The following is a 25,690-nucleotide window of genomic DNA, read 5'->3' on the forward strand; positions in this document are numbered from 1 at the left end:
CGGTGCAAAACGGTCACTTTCAGTCAACAATGGGATATACTTTGATTTGTTGGCATTATGGTGGGAATTAAGTGCTCAGCGCTGATCATTCACGTATATTGCTCGAGCGAGAGGGAAGCTAAGTAGACATGCGCGGCTCCGCCTCTATCGTATTTTTTGCTTTCCTCTTCTCTTTATTCATCAACAAATATTAATGTCCAGCGTGTCGTCCTTCATTCCTTTATTAGCCTAATTGCAGATTTATTTTACCCTATGATAATTTGGTTCCTCCAAATGTGCTAGTTAATATTAACGTAGAACCCTCTTGCCGGGCCTTGAACCTTCACGCATCAAATTTCTCTGCGATACAGTACGAGCGGCGAAGTGACCAGCACAGCGTGTGGATGGTCTAGCTGGACTCAAAAGTATTCAGACCCATTTCACATCATGTGACTCAGAGCACGTTGGTCAACTGAGGCACATATCAAAGGATACAACATCTTTGTTTGTTTGTTTGTCTGTCTGTCTGTTTGCCTGTCTGTCTGTCTGTCTGCCTGTCTGTCTGCCTGCCTGTCAAACTGCCTACCTGTCTGTATCACTGGCCACAGGAAATTCCATCTCAAAATCTTGGAAAGAGCTTACAGACAGTTCAGCTGATGGATTGTAAGGTGCAACATGGGAACTCTCTCTCTCGTCACTAAAATGACTAACCGGTATATCGTCCTGCCCTTGACTCAAATAAAACTTCATTCCGTAGCAACCATATCAAGGTCACCCTTCGTCATAGAGCATCGCTATTGACAACTACTAAAGAACTGCCATGCAGTAGAACAGTAAAATGCGACAAAAGAGTTTCATTAGTAAGCTTTTTTAATATTCTTGTTTCTTTTCTTTTTTACAAACTTGCAGAAACGATGGTGTAATCAAATCGATAATGTATTTCACAACGTTATGATAACAGTAAAAATCAAATATTAGTAACCTACATCAGAAATCTTCGAAAATGAAACTCTTATCAACACTGATCTATACAAAGAATGATATGCTATTGTCATCTATGAGTTCAGCCATATGAAGTGAAGCAGAAATATTGCACTGAATCTACTCGTCTCAGTGCTATCAACATTCTAGCTAACAATCTTTGTATTGTCCTCCTGCAAAACACAACACTTGCTACACAATATGTGATAATTGATACCTATGATGATACTTGGATATTGCTCAAGTGTTTACGAAATTGAAAGTATTGGATAAATAACAGTCATGAAAACAATCCTAAATTTTGCAGCACGTAAGAAAATTTTCTGACGGGAAAGAATCAAAAAAATTAGTGAAAATCATTAATTAATTTTTTTAATGAAGGTAAGAAATGAAAACTGTTACCATTCGCTTTCAAAGTCAATTCTATGGCGTTTATCTCTATACGTTAAACATGCGGAAGTTGCGTGTGTCCAAAATATCTTTCAAATATCGCTCCTTAAGTATCATGTTCATCCAAAGCTTTTATAATTGTTTCGAGCCGATAGACAAAATAATGTGGGCCAAAACTTTAGATAAATCAGATCATCATTTTCTTTTACTTCTTTTATATTTCAAAAGGACACGATTGGATGGTGAAGTAATGTCAGTTTAATCTGCAAATGTAAGCTCATCTGCTTTTCTTTTCAAATTAAACACTTGTTTTATGAGTAATTTGTAATGTTGCCACATTCAGCTATATGGCGCCTAACAATTTTGAGAAACTTGAAAAGCATGAAGATTCAATTATCCCAAATTAGTCCCAATCGTGTTAAAGGTTTTTAGGTTCCAGGGTACCTGTTTTCAAACACGGGATAATTTCAACAAAGTGCTAATAAGCTCAGTATAAAACTCATTGACAAACGACAGAAACAAAGTTTAACCATACGACATGAAGGAAGCCCAGTATTTGTATTACCTTTGAGGTAATATTTACAATTTAAGGTTTTGGACATTTGTCAGGAAATCAAAAGATCAACCTTCTTAGGGGAAAGCTTTTATGACACGCCCATTTTATGATAGCTGCTTCACTGTTGCGCCCTCTTGCGTCAAAAACCTTATTGACGGAAAGTATGGTAATGATGTGTGTTGAACGAAGGCAGTGTCATATCCTTCGGGCTTTGGGTAGCTCAACTGCCCATGGAAATTGTCAATGATATACAGGTGGAAAGGGTCGAATAAAAATGAATGGAGCTGGTTAGGATATGTTTACCCTGCCACATGATCATAGGAGGAACTGTATTTTAACATACTCCGAAAGATAACGTCTTTGGAGTCTGTGAAAGATATCCGCCACCCAGAGTCTTTCAAATATCATTATAGCACCAATTTTGAACGTAATGCACTGTGCATGATCAATTTAAGGAATGTAAAAATTTTAAATTTTTTGGGATCAAACTGTTTTGGCTCTATTCAGGTAGAATATAAACAAACATTAATATTTGTTCTCCTCACGAACTACATTTGATTATTTCGCCGTAAAAAATCACCTAAGAATAAAAAATGTTCACTTTGAAATGCATTATTTTGTTGAAATGTATTATTTCGTCATTAAGTCAAAACATTTTGAACTTCAAAGCTATAATTTTTCATTTTTCATTTGAGACTAAAAAATCTTATTAGAAAGTTGGATTAATGAACACCGCATACATTTATTAGTAGAGGAATTCATGATGGAATCGTGAATGAAATCATTAAGATTCTCGATGTCGCTGTCACGGCGCCATGGTAGATGGAATGTTCAACGAGTTGGCAACATTTTATCCGCTCTAAAACTTGTGGAAACTGTCAAAACAATTTCCGTGACCGTTTCGCCAAAGTATAGCAGCCATCAAAATAGATTAACAAGGTTTTGCCGTTTGTGCTAATGATTACGATGTGATTTGATCAACAAGTATCAACATCTGCTGCTTAGCTAAGCTCTGTTTCGTGTTCATTTGTCATAAAATCCTTGCTCTCACAGTTTTTTCACAATGCTTTCTTATAGCCATCACTGCTATTCCATAAAACACAGCTTTCTGTAAAATTTCAAGACTCGTGTCAGTGACATAAACACTATCTCCATGCAAATTTTGACGAAAAAATCTTTTCTTTGTCCATGGAATAAAAAACCCCAAACGATTTACTGTTGAAAAAAATCGGGTGCACTAACAAGAATGGAAAAGGACAATGATTTTTCTTTGTCTTCCATATTCTTGAGTCTACCTATTGTGATTTTGGACACCACGTGAGTTAAAAAGGAAACTCAGCCGTGCTCTCTGCAAATGAATGATATTTTCACGGGTCAACATCCCACTTCATTTATAGAATAGGGGCAGTAGAACTACTCAGTACCTCGTGTAGCTTTGTTTCGACAGCCTGGCATTGGTTTTATTCAAAATTTACTATGATTAACTATATCAATCATGTTCTGTTTGGAAGACTCATGATAAAGATGACTATTGGACAGCCATATCGTCTTGATGCTACGCTACCAATTCCATGGCTTGACTTCAAGCCAGAGGATTACCAACCATAACATAGATGGTATTGGCAACAGTCCAGATGGTGAAGCTCACTAAACATAACCTGTCGACCACCATGGCAGCAAATTTCCAGTCATTAATTTCCGCGTTTTCTTCATCTTGATCCTGAACCTGGGAGGTAATTTGCTTCAGCTCTTCTAATATTGAATTAGTGTCCCGAAGTAGTAGTTCTGTCTCAACTGACAAAAATTGAGTCTCGTCCTGTTTTCCTTGCGTTTTAAGTTCTGTGCTGTAGGCTCGTTCACGACCCTGGGCATGGTATGTATCATAGTTATGGAAGGCATTAGCTAGCCTGGTGCCAACTTTCTTTAGTTCGTTATTTCGGTTGTTGTTCTGTGCTTCCCGTTTTATTTTTCGCTCCCGGGGATTCGTCATAAATAACATGGAAGGGAGAAACTTCAAAAACAGAAAACGGGTCTGAAAGAGAGATAATTAGCTTAATAGCAATGCATACATGAAATGAAATGACAACTCGTTGAAAAATATCGCATTGTAACTTACGAGCAGGGATTAAAAAATCTAGTAAACTTTGCTACATAATACAGCATTTGTGATGCGACGACCTTAATGAATCTTTTGTAATCTGACACATCTGGAACAAAATTACAAACAGTTACTGACGCACAAATTGTAAACCGAAACGACAACAACATCTTTTGGACGCTTTAATAGTCATTTTCGGTGCATGATATAAAAAGCACTTACCACCCGACCCATTTCGTAAAAATCAGGATGTCTGTGATGAAGATTGAGTACTATAATGGTTGTTACAACTGAGATACCAACCATGACGATAGTTAGAGCGTAATAGACACCTATGGACAGTATGAAAGTAAGAGAGAGAGAGAGAGAGAGAGAGAGAGAGAGAGAGAGAGAGAGAGAGAGAGAGAGAGAGAGAGAGAGAGAGAGAGCGTAAAATATAGAGAAAGAAAGAGAACAAGAATTGAAATAAATTAAAATGAACTGATATTTTACAGTCATAAAACTTTATAACACGCTTTAAAGATCTAATTATTGTTTCGAGATTATACTGAATTATTGAAAAATTCTATCCATGGTAACCATGAAAGTAAAGTGTCGGTAGGATAAATACTGAACAAAGTCAACTTTCCATGCATCATAAAAATTATGAGATTCTTCAGAGACACACAGGACTGTACCTCCGCAGCAAAGGAATGTTGGTCCTGACATTCATGATTGTAAAGCCATGAAAGTAACGACAGCTTACCTATGAGGGGCACGACGCCTGCGGGCGGCATTTGCTCCGATATAATGAGGGAGAACACGGTTAAGGACAGCAGAATGGTAATACCTGTGATGAGGAAGATCGTTAATAAAGTCAGTTGACGCATTGTTACAAGAAAACCGTTATTAAATTTACACAAATGAGGCAGAATATCCCATGGCGCCTTTGAAAAGAATATCAGGGCTATACTTGCTCTTCTTATTATGACAAATTGTAAAACGCCAACCATCGATATATGACCTTGGTATTTGACTCACCGAGGGCCAGTTTTTCGCCAGAATCAGGTGGTAGAGTGAAACTCAGTAGTGTCAGAGCTGACATTAGGATACATGGCAGTACCAAGTTGAAGTTGTAGTACAACGTCTTCCTTCTCATCTTAATATGGAAGGTGATGTCTGGAAAAGGTTCTGGGCAACATGGATAAAACAGTTCCGTGCGGATAGCTGGAATGTCTAGGAACCGAAAATAGTACATAAGAGACAATAAATCGTTAAAAGGTCACTACCTGTAACTTTTCATAGTTTTCCCACAATATGTGTTTTGTATGTGAATCCGACAATCGCCGCAACTTATTATTCTACTTCCTAAGGCTTGTTGAAACTCCAACTGTAAAAGATTACCAACACAGCATCTATACAGGTAAAATTTACTGTTATGATTTACATTTTAATTCTGGTCTAGACCACACTCCACTTTCCTCTACAATAATAATGGGGTCTATTGTTATTTAAAATTTTCACTTTGAATAAATGTAGCGGAGTTCCTCTATCAGAGAAAAATTGTGTGATTCAGTCACAGTGATCAATGTCGTATATCGGTTTGATTGATCGTGGCATCGTATACTGTACATGGCCAAGGTGTTCATCGCCATCACCTCAATCAGCATCAACCGCCAACAGTTGCTCCATCACTCTGATGGAATGTCAGTTTCATAAATTTTAGGAAATAGACCACCTCCAAACTACCTAAAAATTGCATACTATGAAAAGAATGTACATTCTAGTATGCTCATAAAACACTAATAGACAAGGTATAGATCACGCAATATTTGTCAGCGCCCTCATTCGATACTGGCCAGATTTCTCTTTTCACCAAGTGGGCCTGCTCTTCGAATGAAATACACAATGCGCTTGATGCTTGTTATATGATCGTTCATATCAACTGAGTCTGCGCAGAAAGTAGATTTCTGGAAAGGCTGTTATTACTTAGAAGACAGGAAAATAACCAACACGGAACACGGCAACCGTGTAACGCGGCTTATTTGATGATAGCTCCAGAAAGTATTGATGAAGGAAGCCATACAGCCTTCTTTAATATACATATACATGTTTTAAATAATCCCTGTCTTTGAACTGGAAATATGTGATTTGAAGACGAAAAGAGGTACGAAATATTTTTACCTGACCAGTACAAGTGTATAAAGTAAAGTTACTGTACAATGACATTATGTAAACAAATCACAATGCAAATAAACCAAATATGTTTCTGTATGATTTTGATATCATCTTCAAATTTCATGAATATAGTCGATAGAAAATTAACATCATCTTTTCCTAACTTTTTTGGCACGGAAATTGTCCCACTTTAAGGCCGGACTTGGTCATCCTGATAATACTTCCAGAGTGACTGGCAGTAGACCTTTTTTCGCTCTGGAAGAACCCAGAAGTGTGTGATTCGGGTCGCGTCTATTTTGTACTCTATGAGCATACTGCATGTAGGTATATGTTCTGTATCTTTGATAGCGTGTTATTGTAAAAAGTGCTCCCTGTGTGTCAACATCATTCGCCATGTAACTTTGACGCTGCATGTTTGTTGTTGTTGTTGTTGTGTTTCTTTTATACGTTATATGTATATTGTTTTGTATTGATACACTGATTTAATTAATTTTGATTAATTGATACACTGATTTAATTTCATTAAATTATCGCATAATATTATGCGTTTTAGTGGATGTCGTCTTCAACACTGTTGTCATTATTAATGTCATGGGTTTTCTTCATATGCATGCCCTTCGCTATATGACAGTAAACGTACCTACGAGATCCCATTCGCCGTTTTCCATAAAGTTTGAGACGTCTCCCGTTTCCCAGAGTTTGACCAAATTCAACTGGAAACCGTCAAACGTCCAGGAGCCAAATTTCAATTGACAGACCTGTTCATCAAATGGAAAGTTGGAAACATCGATGATACAGGTGCTCTTGAATATACCAGGCGGTATCCAAAGGCATTCACCCGTTGAGCTGACTACGATATTCGTGTGAAAAGTGCCGTCGAACCGTTCATCAGCGCTGAAACACAAATTGAAAGAATCTAGCCGATGAGAGAGAAAACTGCTAGCTAAATACGACATATAACAGCAAGAAACATCAAAGCTTATTACTGATTAACGAGAGCTAAAGAGAAATGACGTCATATTGTGGTATCTTCGACAGAAATATGGCGCGATGATTACGAATGAACTGCTATCAATTTCCAAGCGGGAGATAAAAAGATATATCCACTGGGTGTATAGCGACAAACTGAGGGATTATATCTATAACACAGAAAGTCTGTCTGAAAAATCGGACACCATAGAAAGTAATGAGACAGATTATACAGATTGACGAGGCCAAAAATATGTTTCCTTAAAGATGCTTCCTTTAGATGCGACCTTGATACTGAAAGGTCAATCGCGACCATTTCTTGTTTTATTTGCTATGTCCCACTGAAAACAAAACCAAACAAAAAACAGCGAAATCGTCTACTTTGAATTACGAAAACAAAAAAATTCATAGGTATAGGGTTTTACAGAGTACCAGTTAGGCTTCCGGAAACATATATTCGGATGTTAAGCGTATTTTTATGCGATAGTCATATTGCGATAAATGCACTTGTGAAAACGAAAACTCAAAAGACATGTGTAAATTTATAAAATGGAAGAGTCGGCGTGAATTTCATGTCTGATTTATCTACATTAATAGGCCATGAGAGTAACTGCATACGTTTTTCTCCCCGAGAGCGTAAAGTCGCCCAAAACTGTCAGTTTCACGAGGGAAAAGAAACGCATGCTGTTACTGGAATATACGCCGTAATACGTGTGTTTTGTAACACACCTCATCATATTTTCTCAGAAAAGTTGCTCTGCTAACACTCGTCTCGGTCGCAGACGACACCAATATTGCGTATAGTGTGCGCATGTGCAGACGCCCATTTTAAACTTGCACATTCAACAATTTTCGGAACGGTTAGTTTTGGAAACAATGGACAGGGAGTAGCTTCTTTCATGTATCAGCACCAAAATGATGTATAGCACGTGACCATAACGAATCAAGACAGAGATTGTTGATGAGATGTATTACAAACTATTTCTGCAAAGTTCATTTAGTACAAATCCACTACAAAAATTGCATGACAAAATCTTTCAGTCCAGTATTTTTGCACACAATTTCACGACTTTTGTTGTCTATTTAGTTTGTTCAAGGTTTTCAGTTTCAGAGCCCTATTGGTAAAGACCTACAAAGCTATTACATAAACTTGTACGGATGTTTCAGCTGATTATTTTTTGTGAATAATTTAACGGAACTTTTTCAATCGTTCTCTTCAGCTATTCAGTTTCTTATTCTGACTGACTTTGCAAAAATTCATCAGTCTACGTATTTTGAAAGAGAATCCCAGTGTTGATGTCAAAACCACTCAGCATCCTGATTGTTGACATTAAACTGACTTGCCTGGAATAAATGCAAAACAATACTTTTGAAGCCTGGATTTTCAACTTGGCTTATTGAATGAGTTTCTAATATTTGAGCATCAACACTGGACAAACAGACACTTTGAAAGAATATTTGCTTGATAAAACACAGTATGATTTAACCGTTTTGACTGACTATAAAATTGGCATGCGCTGCACGATTAATGCATATAATACTGTGCTTTATTCCGTGCACATATGTAATATTTTGTGATCAAGTGATTGATTATGGAACACACTATACCTCACTAATAATTGTTGAAATTCCAGGCTTGCGAAAGCACATAAAAGGAAGAAAAATAAAAGACGAACAATTTGAACTATGTCAAAATTGTTAGGTTAGTAACCTGTGAACTTGAAGCCTAAGTACAGACAGATTATCAAGTTTCCTTACTGAAATCGTCGATGCTCACATGACAACAACAAATAACACAACACGTATTTTGATGTAAATAACACAATGTATGCACTGTATGTTCCTTACTTTCGATTTCATCAAGTGAAACATGCTGTGTATAATGTGTATGTCAACGATCATGATTTAAATTTATACACTCAGTTGATGAAACACTTTACACAAATAGTAACTAATTGCTACGGGTCGATATCCCGAACAGTTAAGTATTTGCCCGATTAGAAACTCCTATAAAGTTTATCATCTATACTTTTAGATGATTTTCAAAAACGCTGTATATCCGTGTATCAGCCCTACAGTAGTTTGGCTCAAATATTACATGTCCTTATCCTTACTCTACTCAGCCCGCCGGCAGACCGTCGGAATAGGAAGCTCGGTTTGGCGCCATTTCTATTACTCTCAGTGTACTACAGCCACACTGACTAGTCGTATGAGTGCAGATGTGTCCCTTAATTTGATATAAAAAGTAACGAGTACCGTACCGTTATGGCAGTATCGCAGGGAGCCAGAAACGTTGAAAACGTGCAAACCACCTCATTCCTCAAATGAAAAACAACATCAAGCATGAATAGTCGTGTATTTGAAATTGAGATAAGTTCAAAATATTGAAAATTGATATCTATTTAAATATCTTGGTACATTTAAGGAGTTCACGTTCGTAGCCTTTACAGAGAATTGATTACAACACGACAAAGATCATAATGTAGTTATCATTGAGCCATCACATTTTAACAACTGGGCACTCAAGTTGTACACCATAGCTGTAACAACATGTACATGGCCAGGTTTAGATTCGTCTAAGACATTGTAAAATGCAATTTTGTTCAGATATTCACTTTTACGGAAAATATCTGACCGAAACAGTAGCCGTTCTGTACGAGGTGACATGCAAAATCGGATTCCATTACAAAGTTTCATTGAAGGACGCTGATTTACGGTCGTTAGCATCTGTGGAGAATTGCAACCTTCAACATGAATATTATTCTCAGAGGACATTTATTACATTGCATAAAATCCATCAGGCTACTTGAAATTGAGTGTAGGGACTTCAAAGCCGGTTTTAACGATGATAAACTTTGATCAAGGGTTATCATATTGACATGAATATACACTTGGGAGGAGTTAGGAGACACTGAGGAAAATCGTTTCAAAGAAAAAACAGTGTTGTCTCTAGACTCTGCTCTGCTGCGCATCTTCCCGAGTACGAATATAGAAATGTCATGCAGCCATATCTTTGAAAAAGCAACAAAGGGTTTAAGGTTGAACTTCCACTTTTGCTTGATTTCAAACTTTAGCAAAGTAAAACTCCGAACGTGCTACAGAAAATATGGAATCGCAAATCGATCATCTATTTTGGGTTTCGTTGAATCAGCACAATCAAAATTTGATTAAACAACAGGTACAAAAAATTAAAAAATACTGCTCTACAGGTTCATCGGTGGCTGACTATTATTTTACATTAGATTTTTTATAAAACGAACTTTAATCAAGTTAAATTTGCAGGAGCAAAGTAGATGAGTAGGTTATTATAGGTAACATTGCTGTAGGATGGTTCCTTGAGTTCGTACAACGATTAACAAAAGAAGTAAGACGTAAATTTGTGGAAATTTTTTTCATAGTAAGGCCTCGAGGCGGTAGGATACCCCTTGGCAACGACAGAGATTTACAAGAATTCTCTCTCGCCAATGCTGAGTTTAAAAATTAAACTCCGGTTAACGCCATACTATAATTTGCAACATATCCTAGCAATTCCAAATGCTTGAATTGATTTGAAATGCAAGACGATACCTGTTAAGTAGCGTCATTTATTGAAATTTTCACAAAAAAGCTGTCTGTAACAACATCAATGCTCATATTACGTTTTCTTATCTTGCAGAACAACTCATAAAATATTTGCACAAACTAATGATTTACTTCGAGAGACAACATTTGTTCTATTCTGTTCCCATCGTTTTCTTGTAACTGTTGTAAATTCAGGTTCTCGATTAAGACTTACTTGCCCGAATACGTATTTGAATTTTTATCTCTTTTCCACCATAGTGTGAGTTTATTCCAAGGCAATCCTCAAAGGGGTCCTCTGTTGTATGACAAAAATGTTTGTTGGAACTCTTATTTTTCACATGCCTCTCCTGCAACGCTCGTAAGTATTGCTCCTTAAATAAATAGAGTCATAAAGGTTGTGTTCAAACGACATAATATAACTTATAATGAAATAACTTATATGTTTAAATCTGTTCATTGTACACTTGATTACTTTCATAACATTGAAGATAAAAATTAAGTGTAAAGAGAATTACTTTGTCTATACGAATCATTGCCTAGAATCAAGCTAGTAAGCTGGATCAAATGTCACTTTACACAAAAAATCTCTGAGGACACTTGGCAGCTGCTTGACATGAATGTTTCTAATTTTAGCAGTATGAACATGGAGACATATCAAGAGTTCAATACAGACGGGTATCTATATCGCCGATGCATTCTAGTATTAACCCTGTGTCATTCTAAAAGAGCACATGATGAACACTAAAACTGATTGGTAATATTTTCATGTACTCATTACAGTGAACCCAAGTCTCTCCTCAACTATTTGCGATCAATGTCTGAAAAACTTGCATGACTAAGATAAAAAAAACTAATTATACTAAATGAGAACGGTTTACTTGATTATTTTGTTATATTCTTATCTCAAATTACAATTAGCGTAATCAGTTTCTGGTCATCGAATTGCGATCGGCATGTTTCCAATATTAAGATTTTGCATTTCTCCGTCATGTACTTTTTGTTGACTGTGAGAAAGGCATGAGGTGATTAAACTGTGCTATTTGTTCAGCGTTATATTAGAGGGACGCATTTAACGATTGCTCTTAAATGAGATTCTGAGATTGTATCACATGTCTGTTCGAGTTATTTGATTGCTTTTTGGCCAGGCACTGTTTGCCAAGACACACACACACTCTCTCTCTCTCTCTCTCTCTCTCTCTCTCTCTCTCTCTCTCTCTCTCTCTCTCTCTCTCTCTCTCTCTCTCTCCAAACATCTGTGTATTTATTCGCATTTGAATGCATATGTGTGATATGTGTGTAGATGGATTTGTACATACATACATACATACATACATACATACATATATACATACATACATACATACATACATACATACATACATACATACATACATACATACATACATACATACATATATACATACAATTTTGCATAAGTGAATATGGAAAATGTGAACCTCAGCCTGAAATGCTTCCTTTAAGAAGAAACTCGAAGGAATGAAGAGAAAGACGGAAATACATGACACGAATTTCAAAACATGTGAACACATGGAAACTCACGGAAAAGCTATAACTCGTAATCACTCATTTTATTATTGTGATCTTCTACCTGGTTGTTTCAGCTTGTTTGACAAAAATTACGTATAGGCTGCCAGCTCCTGTTTTACGGATATTCCTGAACATGTGTTGTTTTAATGGAATGTTGAATTCACCCTAAGGTAGTATGCGCCTCCAAAGTAAAAGACGTAAACATTCAACCATGTACTCTTACCAAATATAGAATAAAAATTAGGGATCAACGTGCAAAGTTTGGTACCAGAGAAACAAATTATCCGATATTTCTGAGTCCGAATATCTGTCCCAGAGGTGCAGTCCACCTTACCACGTTTCATGCTAATTACTTAGACTGGAAGATTTGCCTATCGAGGGCGCTCTCTGATAAAAAGAAGATTTCCCTGAACAAGATGAAACCAGGCGCCTGAGATGAAACATGCTTGGCATGATGGCCAAGCGACAAAAACTAGGGCCCGTGCCCTATGCATCGAAATGTATAATGATTCATTCACCTAGAGTTGAGGAGTCTGTGTACCGTTGAGACAGTTTTACGTAAATAACTCCTATGAAGTTACTGTAGTGACCTCCGTTCATCTGGTCTCTCAGTATTGGATAGCAGGAATTAACGACAATGTAGGACATTGTAAAGCGCACATTACTCCGCTACTGATAGAATATAGGGGTTTATATTTCAATGAAAATTAGTTGAAATGCGACAGGGTATTTCTAACCCCTTGACATATTATTTTGGAGGTATCATATATGTGTAATATATGTAAAATGTATTGGAGAAAGATAAAAACAGAAGATTGCCTTTCGTCTGGAATTGACGCCATTTGTCCGGCATTCCGAAGAGTACATCTTGTCTTTCTATGGAATCTGTGCATGCTGGCAAAATGGACAATATATATTTGATGTTACAGCCCAGCTTAACATTCAAGCAAGACCTGATTTTTATGAAGTTTATGTCGCTTTCAAGTTCCACTAAAATGTCAACGTTGTAGAATTTATTATTTTGATGAACATTTTCAATTTCTTTGCCTTGTTTTAAACCGCATCCATGTGCATTTATCTTATACACTTATTACGCATTTGCTCTTTCCTACTGCGATAAGTTTGATCCATTGCCCAGTGTCATACCATGACTTGACTCCGGACATATGTTGAAGAAATCGATCTAGAAGACAGACGCATCGGTTATCGGGAAATCTAACACAGTAGATGGATATCAGCTACATTTCACGGTTGAGTAAGTTTATCTCCCCACAAGAGCAAATGTTTCAGCCTATTGTGTACATAGCAGAACATGTTCTTTGGATGGCTTCAGTGCTCACTTAATTAGGCAGAGTTCACAACACCTAACGGGAGGGGGGATCGTTGGGGTCTCGAGCTAATTTCTTCGAGTGTGCTGCCTAAAGAGCCGCTGTAAATGTCTTGTTGTCAAAGACGTTTTCAAACAATTTTAACAGCCTAGAACGAGAACATATTCTTTCTAACGTCCTCGGAGTTACAGTAGATGAGGTGTTTTGTTTAATTTATCTTACAACTACAAAAATGACATTCTTCCTGCAATTTCATTATATTACCTAGCACATGGACAGGTTGTGTCTCATGCCATTTGTAGGGAGTGTATCTGCGTATAATGGATCCCGTTGATCTTTTAATTGCAGCCTTGCATTCCGTCAGAGGACCTCCCTCCCCCGCCACGGTTACACTCATTCGGCACCTAATACATACGTCCTGCTGATCATGGAGTATTTCAATTTTCAAACTTAATGTTGTTTTTGTAATAGAGCATTTTACTTGATGATGAGGTATAATTCGTGGATCATGTTTGACAGACTCATTAGTTCTGGAGCGAATTAGGCTCAAGTTCTTTCCTTGAATCCCAATAATATGACATTCTGTGGTACAATTGTTATCGTACAATAATATTGGATGCCGAACCCGCTCTGTAGGAAGATGCATATCTTTGCTGATTGCTGTGGGGGGAGAATCTCACACAATTGAAATTTGACAGATATCTTGAGGGACATAAGTTTTGGGTATCAGTGTAGATACTGTACTAAAATGAACTAGTTGTCCTTAAAGGAGAAAGGGCTTTAAAACTAAAAGATTCTAATGTGGTGCTTAAACATTCCACGGGAAAACTCTAACCACTCTCTTTCAACATCAAGGATAAATATCAGAGTCACCAAGCAAAGTTTGAAATACTCAGCTTTTACGATGCCACCCATGTCCCATGATCACATGGAATTCATGTGTCATTGAGTGCATGAAAACAATTTCGAATCAAAAATGGCATTTACAGGTCTCGGGTGTTCATAAGGAAACATATCCTGGGTGGGCGAGTTCAAACAATTGACTCGAGAAGAATTTTGGAAACTTCAACACTTCACTGTGATTGGTTAGTCGTCGGGTTTCAACGTAAATATGTGGAGAATCTTTGGATGGTTTCGCTGGAGTTTTCTATAAAATGCTAAACATATAATTTCAATGCTAGTTTACCTATCTCCATATCACCCCATAAAGGTATGCACCCTATATTTGGTTCTCCATGGGTGATAAAATCTAGCGCTTGATGTCTTTGGCATTGGCATTTCAGAAAGATTATGATCATGTTTGCATTTTGTAACCATAATTTAGGTCACCTTACTAAGAAGACTACTTCAAGTTTTCCTGTTTTATCATCAGGCATACTATCTCGGGAATGGATGGAGCAAATGTGCAACAGCGGAAGTTGTATTGATTGAACTAGGAAGGTAATGTACTCCAAAAAAATAAATCTCAAACGTATACAAAAGCATATATCTAATTTGGCAAGACTTTGTTTTTTTATTCAATTGACAAATAAAGTCAATGAATAATAGCGTTCGTCCATACTTTTGGCTCAATCATCTCATCATGCATCAACATTTCCTTTACAAAAATTATTGTCACAATCGCTCAAACAGTTCTTTAAAAAGCATACGCAAGAAGTTTGGAAGACACAAAAACAGCTAGTATAGGGCGTTGCCTCATCTCGACGCTTTGAAAGTTATGCATTTGCACATACGCAAGTATCTATGTATCTATGTATCTATGTATCTATGTAATGATTATGATCTCGTTTATCTATATGTTCAAATACTTTAAAGGGAGAAGGTAGTCGGCACTACGTTCAATGTAAACATCGTATCAAGTGCTATGAAAATGAATGCAATAAATGACGATTTTTAAAACACGAACGACGCTATGACTAAATGCGTCGTAAGAAAAACTGCCAACATCTTCTTGAAGAATAAGAGACAGCAGAAGATCTAAATGCGAGATATATTACAGGGCTTTGGACTGAAAGTAAAGTTAAAATAGATTCATTTATCTCAAGTCTGATTGATGCCATTACGTTATCATTAGTGACAGCAGTCATAGGTTTAACATTTAATCCAAATGTTCCTATATCAGTCATTGCTTTACAGGAGAACGTTGATTTTTTCACAGACATTATTCAAAAACCATAAAATGACCTATAGTGAGGATAATATGTACATATCTTCAAATTTCATGTGATGGCAATAACGTAAAGTCAAGATAGCTATGATTTTGGTAAGACTGTAACAGAAAAAAGTATAGCTTGAAACTGCAAAATACGAGTATTTCTCAAAAAAAACATATAGATTTTACATAATGATTTTCGGCCGTGCCGTGAATAGATACGAAATGTCTAGCTGTAGTTTATTTTATATCTTTTCAGAAATAAATGCTTCTTGCTCAGTCACTTGATTAATGTCTTCATCGATACAGACAATGAGTCTTGGATTGTCACTCTGATTCTCTTTTGTCGACAAGAAAATCCATCGAATTCTGATTAAAAAGCTGTGTGATTCATCCTTACTACCAATCACTCCTGATTTTTGAAACGCATATCTCGCGATTATTGCGGAAAAGAAGTCGACATTCTAATTAGGATTCCTGTGGGAGGGCGAAGATTGTTCATTTGAATCAAATTTATAATTTATGTTACGGCTGGGTGATTTTAGCGAGTGGACACGAAAAAACATTTTTTCAATTGAGCTCGGATTCGCGATGAGTAATTTAATCGCAAACAGACAATCTATGGACACAGACAGTGGATGATGAACCGTGTAATTGGAATTAGTCTAATCTAGGAATCACTTGACCTCACTTCAATCGTTTTACTACTGGGTTTGTGAAAGCCCTAGATAAAACTGTTGACAGTTGGCGTAAACCTAAATTGTTTCATCTCTGTACCATATGATGAGTGACGAAATTTAAAAGATGATTTCTGTCACGGGAAGCACTTGACAGAGAATGTCTTAAATTTGGTTTAAACAAAGCAGACAGAGAAATAAACTAAAACATGGTGATGTCGATGATTTGAGAAATGTCAGTACATCCAGATAGGTAGATAAATGTACTGTTATTTGGTTTGTCTTACAGTCCCCTGTAAGGTCTGACATTTCAATTATTATGGGAACAGTTACCAGCAATATAAATTAAGTGCTGTGTTGTGCATTGCTTGAATTGGTTCCATCGACACAATTTATCCCTCACTGCAAGACTTCGTGCACAGATACTTTATCTTGTCATGAAGCAAATCCTCGTTCATATAATGTCTGTCAGCATGTCAACACGTCACGCGGAAGGCAGATGACCATGAAAGTAGTTTACGTTACAGACTTTTAAGTCTGTTAAAATCAGTTCTAATAATGCAAGCGATACTATTTGTTATCGAAAATGCAATACTTTAATGGACAGTGCTTGCTTCTTTGGTAAACTCTTAATTTGTCAGCTATGCGAATAATCAATGATGTCTTTCAACATAAAGTTCCTAACGTTCTACTGGTTTTAAATCTAGCATGTTGCTGGCCAGATCTGATTGGCCATCACCTCTAATTTTAACGACCGAGGTTGTGATAAGGCACTGTTTAAGTGTCATAAACGGTGGTTAACAATATTGTTCGAGCATCGACAAGTGATGACGTGGACACGCCGGTCTTTGTCGTAAATAAGGAACAGAAGTAAACGCACATAGGATTGTTTGATTCTCATTGGGATTACATATTGTGAGCTACCAACTGTACCAACTACTATGGCAACGTGAAAGGCACTTTTAGATTTATGATAAAGTTGTGAATGTTACCATAGGAGGGTAATTCTGGAGAAAATTACGATGCACCGACACTCTCACATGGTTGAGAATTGCATATGAGATATTTAAGTATTCGTAGGGTTAGTTAGTCCTTTCAGTTTGAAAGTGCTAGAAAGATGTGTGATTGTCTTTCGAGAATAAGGGGTGAATTGTCGAGTAAACCCAACTGACTTTTGCTGTCATGTAAATTGTCTAACATTGTTAGAAAGAAAAGAAACGGCTGTTCTTAAGCCACATTCACTTTAAATTCGCGCACTTGACGCCAGATCTGCGAATATTTTAATCAACTATGCCGAACCTCGTGATTTTTCATAAAAACAGAATCTTACGAATGCATTCAAACTTATCATGACAAATATGGTTTTTGAATACTAATCACAGATATGACAAAAAGCAAACATGGCCCTAATAGAGGTCTCTCATACAAGGAGTCATCAGGATTTTGTGAGTTGGTGCCGTGTCAGGCTCTGAATGATTTATGCAAAGAAGAAGAATTGTCACCTGTTATACATGAGGACATCGGGAACCCATATCTTGTCCGCTGGAACTCGAATCTGCGAAAGACCTTCATATTCACTCTCATTCCATGACAAATAGTGGTCGAACCATATCTGCAATGCAAGGAATCACAGTGGCTGATGTGGGTTAACATATGCGAAGGACAGTGAACTCCACAAGCTTTGAGGGGCGTTCAGCGATTGCAGCTGAGTGGCCCATACATATTTTACTATTTTAGTGTTGTAGCCATTCAAAGCACAGGTGCTCGCAGGGTTGCCTGGATAGTCGATTGAATGCCGAAGGGTGGGAGTGTGAGACCGGAGACCGAACCTCTATATTAGCTGAACTAAACAAAGGTTTGATATAATATTGGCGAGAAGTCCAAAACCAACGCATAAAACTTCCAGTCTCACTAAAATAACACCAGTTGGTCAAAATACCTTAGTTAAAATGTTTACTCTGGTAACTGCATTTGCTGATATTTGCCAAATCTAGGCGAGAATTCCCTATTAGGTAATTTTCCTCATTAACGTTGCCAGCCGGTCATTGAGGAGTGTACTTTCAGACCCATAATCCTTTGCACTTGCGATTAATTGACCCCAGATTCCTAATGGCGGACTGGCAACATAAATGAAAATTGTCTGACAATGAAATCTTGGCTAGATTTGGCATATATCAGTCAAATACAGTAACCAGAGTAAGGATTTTAACTGTTGAAGATACTTTCGACCGGCAAATTTTTTGGGTAGGTGGAGGGGCGGATGTTTTATTTTGTTTATTTTAAACTGAGTCAGACACTCTATTCTTTTAGCTACTTCTGAGGTTCTGCTTTCTGCCTCTAACTCTTGGCCTTTGGTCTTCCATCAACTATCCTGCCATCGCTGCGATAACCTGTATTCTACAGGGAAATACGACGACCCTCGCGAGAAGTTTGCCTGTGAAAGAAAATACATGAAAGTGATTTCAGCACGCTGTTTATTCTGTGTTTCAAATCTACACCATGGCAACACAAATCTCTTTTCCCCTCAAAATATTATGTGATGCAAAGCGATGAACAGCCACAGTGAAAATAAGAAACGCTTGAAAAGGATCATGACATCTCCTGAAATAAACGTCGATATTGTCACATTTTGGCCTACATTGAACACGGAATACGTAACCCTTGAAACAAGCTGTGATGGTTGCTGCAATATATGTTGCATTTAGGACTCCAATACGAATAAATATACTTTTTAAAATTCGACTTCAATTTTCTATGTTATCGTATCAACTGTACGCCGGCAAATCGTGATCAAAGAAATACAATAACGAAGCTAGGGCCTTAATTTGCGCAAAGCATCTATGGGCTAGCGATGGCGACGACAATATGTGTCACAAAAATACGGCTAGAGAATCGACGCAAGTGTATATGTATGCTAATCCGTTTGCGGCTGCCTCCGGCGACCTCTGCGAGAGCTATTAAGACCGGGTTTACCAGGGCATGTGTTATAAAGGCATTTCTACAGTATTGTGGCGAGGGGGACAACTACATAAATAAGTTTATCGGGTGTTTCAGGCTTTTATTGGAATGAATTAATTTTCAATTTAAGGTATGTCATTTGAAGAAATTTTTATGAAAACTCTCATTGTGTTTCCACTCGATATTTCAGAATCTGTTAAGAGTAAATGACAGCAGTCATTTGTTCTGTGCAGTTGTCACATCGTTCCATGGTGCTATATTTAGCACAGGTGGTCAATAATCACTCATATTCATTGAAACATCAACCGAGATGGGACTTCTATTTTAAAAACTAATGTAATGTCTATACCGTTTGTATGGCGTATAAATCTAATATCATGTTGAGGAACATAAGTCCGATCTGAGGACCCTAAGGTCAAAGTCAGTAAATTCTCTGTTTTGCTCCCGCTCAAAATTACGAGCGGTAATTTGGGTAAGCGATTTAAAACATGCTAAAGATACAAAATTCAATCTGCTTTTATTTGGCAGTTTTCTCATCCATCATGCACATTCCTGTGAGTATACACTTCTAAAAGGTACCGGGTTACGTCACCACATGGTTCAATGGTTGTAAATGTGACTGTCGTAAGGAAGTATTCAGTCGCAATGTACAAGTCATAGCTTAATTCTGCTACAGAAAATCGCATTGTGCAAGAAAAGCTTTTTTCTCTCCTGAAAAACTTACGCACGCACGGACGTAAAACGAACAATTGACTTACTTTGGCCTTTTTTATTCAACCATGCTTGAAAAATTTACAGCATTTGCGTGTCATCAACAATAGCCTTTATGCTTTGTTTTGAAGATTTATAGCGCTGGAGACTCTTAACAATAAATATTAAACAAATAACAGTAACGCCCTTGTAAATTATACAACATAATGAAACAAAACACAATACTCTTGAAATATCATTTTTTATATTTTTTGTATTTTTTGAAAAAGACGTTACCATCTGGATGTTATTGTTACTTTGAAATGATGCTTTCTACATCATCAATAAGACTCCAGTTTCCCATGACTATTCCGTTTCTACGCGTGCGATGATTATTTTATTTCACGATGCCTATTTGATATCTCTGTTTGAATTTCTATCCGATTTTTGAACTCTGTCGAGGCAGCGTTGTATTGAAGTAGCCAAATCGACTCAACATTAGACCATATCATCGATTTTGTTGTAAATTTGAAAATTACACTTTTAAACTTTGTGGATATAAACAGAGAGTTGATATGAAATATAAGTTAGATGTCACTCTTTATCTAACTTTGTGTATGGATAACACCTTAGGAAGTACAATCTAAAAAAGCGAACTACGAATTTTAAAACCCCTGACGATAACCTTTGTGTTATAGGTCAGGGGTCAGGTCATTAACTAAGGAATGCTTTCAAGCTCATATTGAACAGGACCATGCGAGGATTGAAAACTTTACCGTTTAAAGGGCATGATTTTTATCAGCTTTATCTCTAAATAAATTGACTAAACAGACATAACTTTAAAAAATGAATAACTATCAATGTTTCCAAGCACCAATGCAAGAACAGGCATTGAAGATTGCAGCCTTAAATGACCTCTACAAGGCATAGCAAATATGACAACGCCCACAGCATCAGAAGTATTATTGGCATTTATGCTTGAAATCTGCTCGTTTCGAAAAAATGTTGAAACATTTTATTTTGCTCACTATGTACTGAAGGAAAGGATGTTTGTCCCTAAATATGACCTTGGTCACTGATTGCAAAATAAAACCATAAATATCAAAAAATATCTTCAAAACGTTACATGCATGTAAGAATGATTTTATGGTTGAAATAAACTGAAATACACATGTCCGTAACACAGTCCCGTAACACATTTCATCTTTGATCAAAAGAACGTAACGTGTCTTCATTGATTCAAAAGTCGGTTAAAATCGATCTTATTCGACGATCTTCCTGTGCCACCCATTTAACTTACAACGGAGAAGTCCCTCGGGTCGCGTTATGAATAGGACACCGTATATTGACAAAACGGGTTACAGGATCGCAGCGTTATACATAGTCTCTCCACTCTGAAGGAGAGACTGTACACAGAATTACAAATTACATCTGTGACTCGCCGTGCCTGCACAGAAAACAACCAAACACAAAATACACTTAATACATAGCCACAAATAACCACGATATGAACGATGTGTGGAGTTGTTTTCCCTTTATTGCATCTTACTCTTACTTATTCCTGCTCTGCAGGTTTAAGGTGGTTCGAAGGTTACATACACGAGAATACTGTTTAGGTGTGCATCGCCATATACAAACAAGCGTAACACCGGCCTGCAACTATAGCTGTCTCTACGTACAAACGTGGAAAATACAATAATCACTGTCTGCAGAACATAAAACTCATCAGCGCTAACTTCAGAAACAGAACTCTGAGATCACAAAAATATACCAATCAGAAGACACAGATAAAAGCCTATTACAGTGTTCAGTTAACAGCCAATAAAATGTGACCAGCAAGAAAACTAACCAATCAACATGAAGGCGGGAACAAGAGACAACACCATATTCAATACAAACGATTCATGATAAGCGATACCGACGATAACCCAACTCTATCCGAAGACAAACAGAACGCAAGTCTGTACGAAAACGAACAGTAAAAGATCTGTAATAGAGACGGAAGACGTCCTGAACATAGGTGAGAGAAAAACAGCAAGATAACGTCCTAGCCAATTCAATGAATCGGCCTATTATAGGCATTGTACTCCAGCAACAGCAAACAACGTACATAACTGGATGTCATGGGCCTAACAAGGACAATAATATCAAACGGCCTTTGTAAAGACCAACACATTCTCAAAGGGAGAGTTACCGTATTAACACTGCGCTAAGCGTCAACACCAAAAAATAATACACTACAATTCCTAAAATGAAATCAGTAAACAAATATAGGAGGCCAACATAAGATGACACAGAAACAGAGAAAAATGACATGTCAACAAAATACTGGAGAAAAATCAAACTGAATGTGATACAAACAGAAACCTCAAATTCATCTGAATTTCCCTTCCAAGGCACAGAATAGAATATATCTCATGTCGAAGGCATTGCATTGAGAACATTGTCAGAATACGGTGAGATACCAATCAAACCGTTAGATAAAGGAAGTAGAACAATAATTATATGCACTAAATGATTACACAACAAGGGGGCGTAAAAAATAACTCGTCAACCAGTGATACCTTACAAAGTTTCAACTGACAACTAACAATAAAGACAAAATACAATCCTAACAGAAACGTATGATATAAAATATGTTGACGACCATATATGTATCTTTCAAACTAGAAAACACAATATGAACACTACCTTGAACACAGTAGAACAAAATTAGACACACTAGCTTCCCAAGTGAAAGAACAAACTTCAAATAGGACAACATAGTAATACATACAATTAACCAATTATTCCCAAATTTATCCACTGAAGATGAACTTAAGGCGTCTGCACTTTCAAAACATAACGTTGTAAGAATCGTAGCGTTATACGCGGTCTCTCCACTCTGCAGTACAGACTGTACTGACACGAAGATTAAAGCAGCTGTGTCTCGCCGTGCCTGATCAGTTCTATACACGAGACAGCGAGACATAAAATACACTTACAAAATACATGAAAAGCAAACTCCCAAGATATGAACGATGTGTGGAGTTGCTTTCCCTTTAATTACAACTTTCGAAGACCTCTGTGAACAAAGACACATTTCCATCAACCATATTTTCAATCGTTCACCTCAGTTATTAAATTGCTCGTTCTGGTAATCACCATTAACGAAAAATAAAACTGCCATGAAACAATATTAAACTTGCGTATTGAGTCATTTAGTGATAAAATTTCTCTGATGACAATCTAACTTCACGTAACGAAACTATGCACTGCGTAATACAGCCAGTGAAAAGAACTGTGGATCAAAGTTGCTCATCCGGATGTATGTTCCGTATGCGGCGGAATGCCTGACAGACACACATTCGATAGGACTGATCTGGTTGTCAAGGTTACAAAGAATAGCATATGAGACTAACGGTATAGATGGGGCAATTCTGACACTTTTAATGTCCCATTGTATAATATCTGTTTTACTTACAAATATACAGTACATTCATGATTTATGACTTTCTCTATTGTATGCCAGTATTTTCGCCCGAAGCAATTTGTTCTGTATGTTACAATGCGATGGTTCACCAACGACCTCTGCGTACAGTTATAATTTAGCCCCCCAGAAAGATGTTATCCTTAATGACAATGGTACGACTGAATGTGTGAAGAGGGTCGCACAAAAGGCGTCCAAGATTTATTGCATTAATTTGGAAGTGAAATGGAATTGTATATCTGTCTTGTGATTAATACGACAATTATTTATCGGAGGAACAAACGGCACAGCAATTTGTTTTATTCTGTGTTCGTGACAAACGATAATGTAAAATTTACGGCTGCCCTTGTGAAATTCCCCTCGCTTCTACCATAGCAAAGAAGAGGAAGCCCGCAGACACATACTGATTTAATCGGACAACATCGGAGTCTCGATGTAGGTGGAAGGATCTGAAAGGGTAGTACATCGGTATCATTCTTTACGGTTGGCTTGCCATATTCACAGATTTTTAAAAAATTGAAATAAGCTGCGAACGAGTGCAATCAACAGTGTAAATGACCAATTTGCAAGCAGTCGATCACAGTGTCACCACTACTTTGAACGCTTACGTAGTCTTCATCAGATACGATATCTTGACAGCTCTCATTCTATGGTGTAGCATATACATGTATTCACAGTATTCATTGATTACACTACTGTCATACGACGAAGGTCAAGTGCACTTGTTGTTGAAGTATTCCATCATGACTACCCTTGCATATTACTCAGTCTCCGGGACTTGCAGTGTGTTTGCAAGGTTATATCTGTTTGGGCGATTGTCACTATTCACAGCAACTTAGGGAGTTTATTTGTATTATTCAATTATAACGGTAAGATTCTCCAAACCAGATCGTTGCAAGTCAGCCGTGACTCTGATGCCGTAAAATAAGCAAATGGACACCATAAGGGATGGACCATTGGATATCAGGGGTGGGTAGGCTTGGAAAATTTGTGGGAGAGCATTATTATTTTCTCCTTCCTCTCCACTGGAAATATTATTTTCTACCTCGGCCAATTTACTTGCCCTATCAAATATCTGCCAACATTCCCTGTATACTCTGTTGAAATGTCTTTCTTTCCATATCAAAGCAAATACGGAAAGAACTGTACAGCTGCACATGTAACAGTACAGGTATACATCATCTGCTTTAGGAATCTGGAAAGACTAAAGAAGTAAGCGGTACTGCAGCAACATTACTGATGGGGACAAGGTGATTTCAATATGTGATACCGTGGACTCAGCCTGCGCAAAAGAGTCTACAACTGTGTTTAGCGACTGAGTTCATTCTAGGATGTAAAGCATTCAGAAGGAATCGCCAAGGTTTTTAAAGACTGGGCAAGGCAAAGAAGTAAAGGAATTATGTGTACTGAAGTGATACAAATAATAAAATTACAAGGGAAGGAATCAGAAGGGAGTTGGTGTTAGAATAACGTCCTGTATAAGAAAACAAATGTTGACAAACAATGATAAGCCAGGCCCGTAATTGTGGAGATCAGACATCGTATGCAGCTAAGTGGACAAGCTGAACAACAATATTCCGGCATGCTTAAGCAAGACCAAGGACGAGAAAACATAGCAGAAGCACAACAAATAAATAATATAATTCTAGTAAACATGGTAAATTGAAAAGCTTGGCACATATAAAACAATAGGGACAGCGTGAATTATAGTACCCATAATATGGCGTATAGGGCTGCTGAAAAATGCAATGAAATCCGTTGTTATGAAAATTGGACGCCAGACGGGTTCCCAGAAAATGAAGAGAACTGATAGAACGTAACTGTTGGTACATTATGGTTTTACTTCATGTCTCTTTGCAAACTTTTTCATATAATTTTCCTGATGAACTCATTGTTCCAAAAAGAATCTTCGAAGCCCCCAGGATATCAAAATGATTTACACCTAAGTTGGGCAAGCAAGTTGCTTATGACCCCGGGCTTTATTAACATCCAACGAAACGAATATGTAAAACAGACGTTATACAGGCTATCTCTCGGTGGTTTGGGATCGGAATATCTTCATGCTGAACACCAATGGAGCAAGCACACTAGTTAGATTCTGGAAGGAATTAATTAAGACCGGCGGTAATTTATGCACGCAGTGCACGCGTCTAGATTAATAACTAATTTTTGACATC

The 25,690-nt window shown here is 37.3% G+C and overlaps 1 protein-coding gene across 1 annotated transcript in view; it reads right to left on the minus strand.

Annotated features, from left to right (window-relative positions):
• Positions 1–831: 831 nt before the first annotated feature.
• Positions 832–25,690, minus strand: part of LOC139122040 (neuronal acetylcholine receptor subunit alpha-7-like) — a 40,765-nt gene continuing 15,906 nt past the window's right edge. The window contains exons 4-9 of the mRNA XM_070687404.1: positions 17,899–18,008; positions 6,802–7,055; positions 5,025–5,219; positions 4,750–4,833; positions 4,227–4,336; positions 832–3,938 (exon numbers count right to left, since the gene is read on the minus strand). Of these exons, the coding sequence (XP_070543505.1) occupies positions 3,489–3,938; positions 4,227–4,336; positions 4,750–4,833; positions 5,025–5,219; positions 6,802–7,055; positions 17,899–18,008 (1,203 nt within the window). The 3' untranslated portion in view covers positions 832–3,488. The remainder of the gene's footprint in view (positions 3,939–4,226; positions 4,337–4,749; positions 4,834–5,024; positions 5,220–6,801; positions 7,056–17,898; positions 18,009–25,690) is intronic.

Source organism: Ptychodera flava, chromosome 21, assembly GCF_041260155.1.
Source record: "Ptychodera flava strain L36383 chromosome 21, AS_Pfla_20210202, whole genome shotgun sequence".
In the NCBI taxonomy this organism is placed as follows: Eukaryota; Metazoa; Hemichordata; class Enteropneusta; family Ptychoderidae; genus Ptychodera; species Ptychodera flava.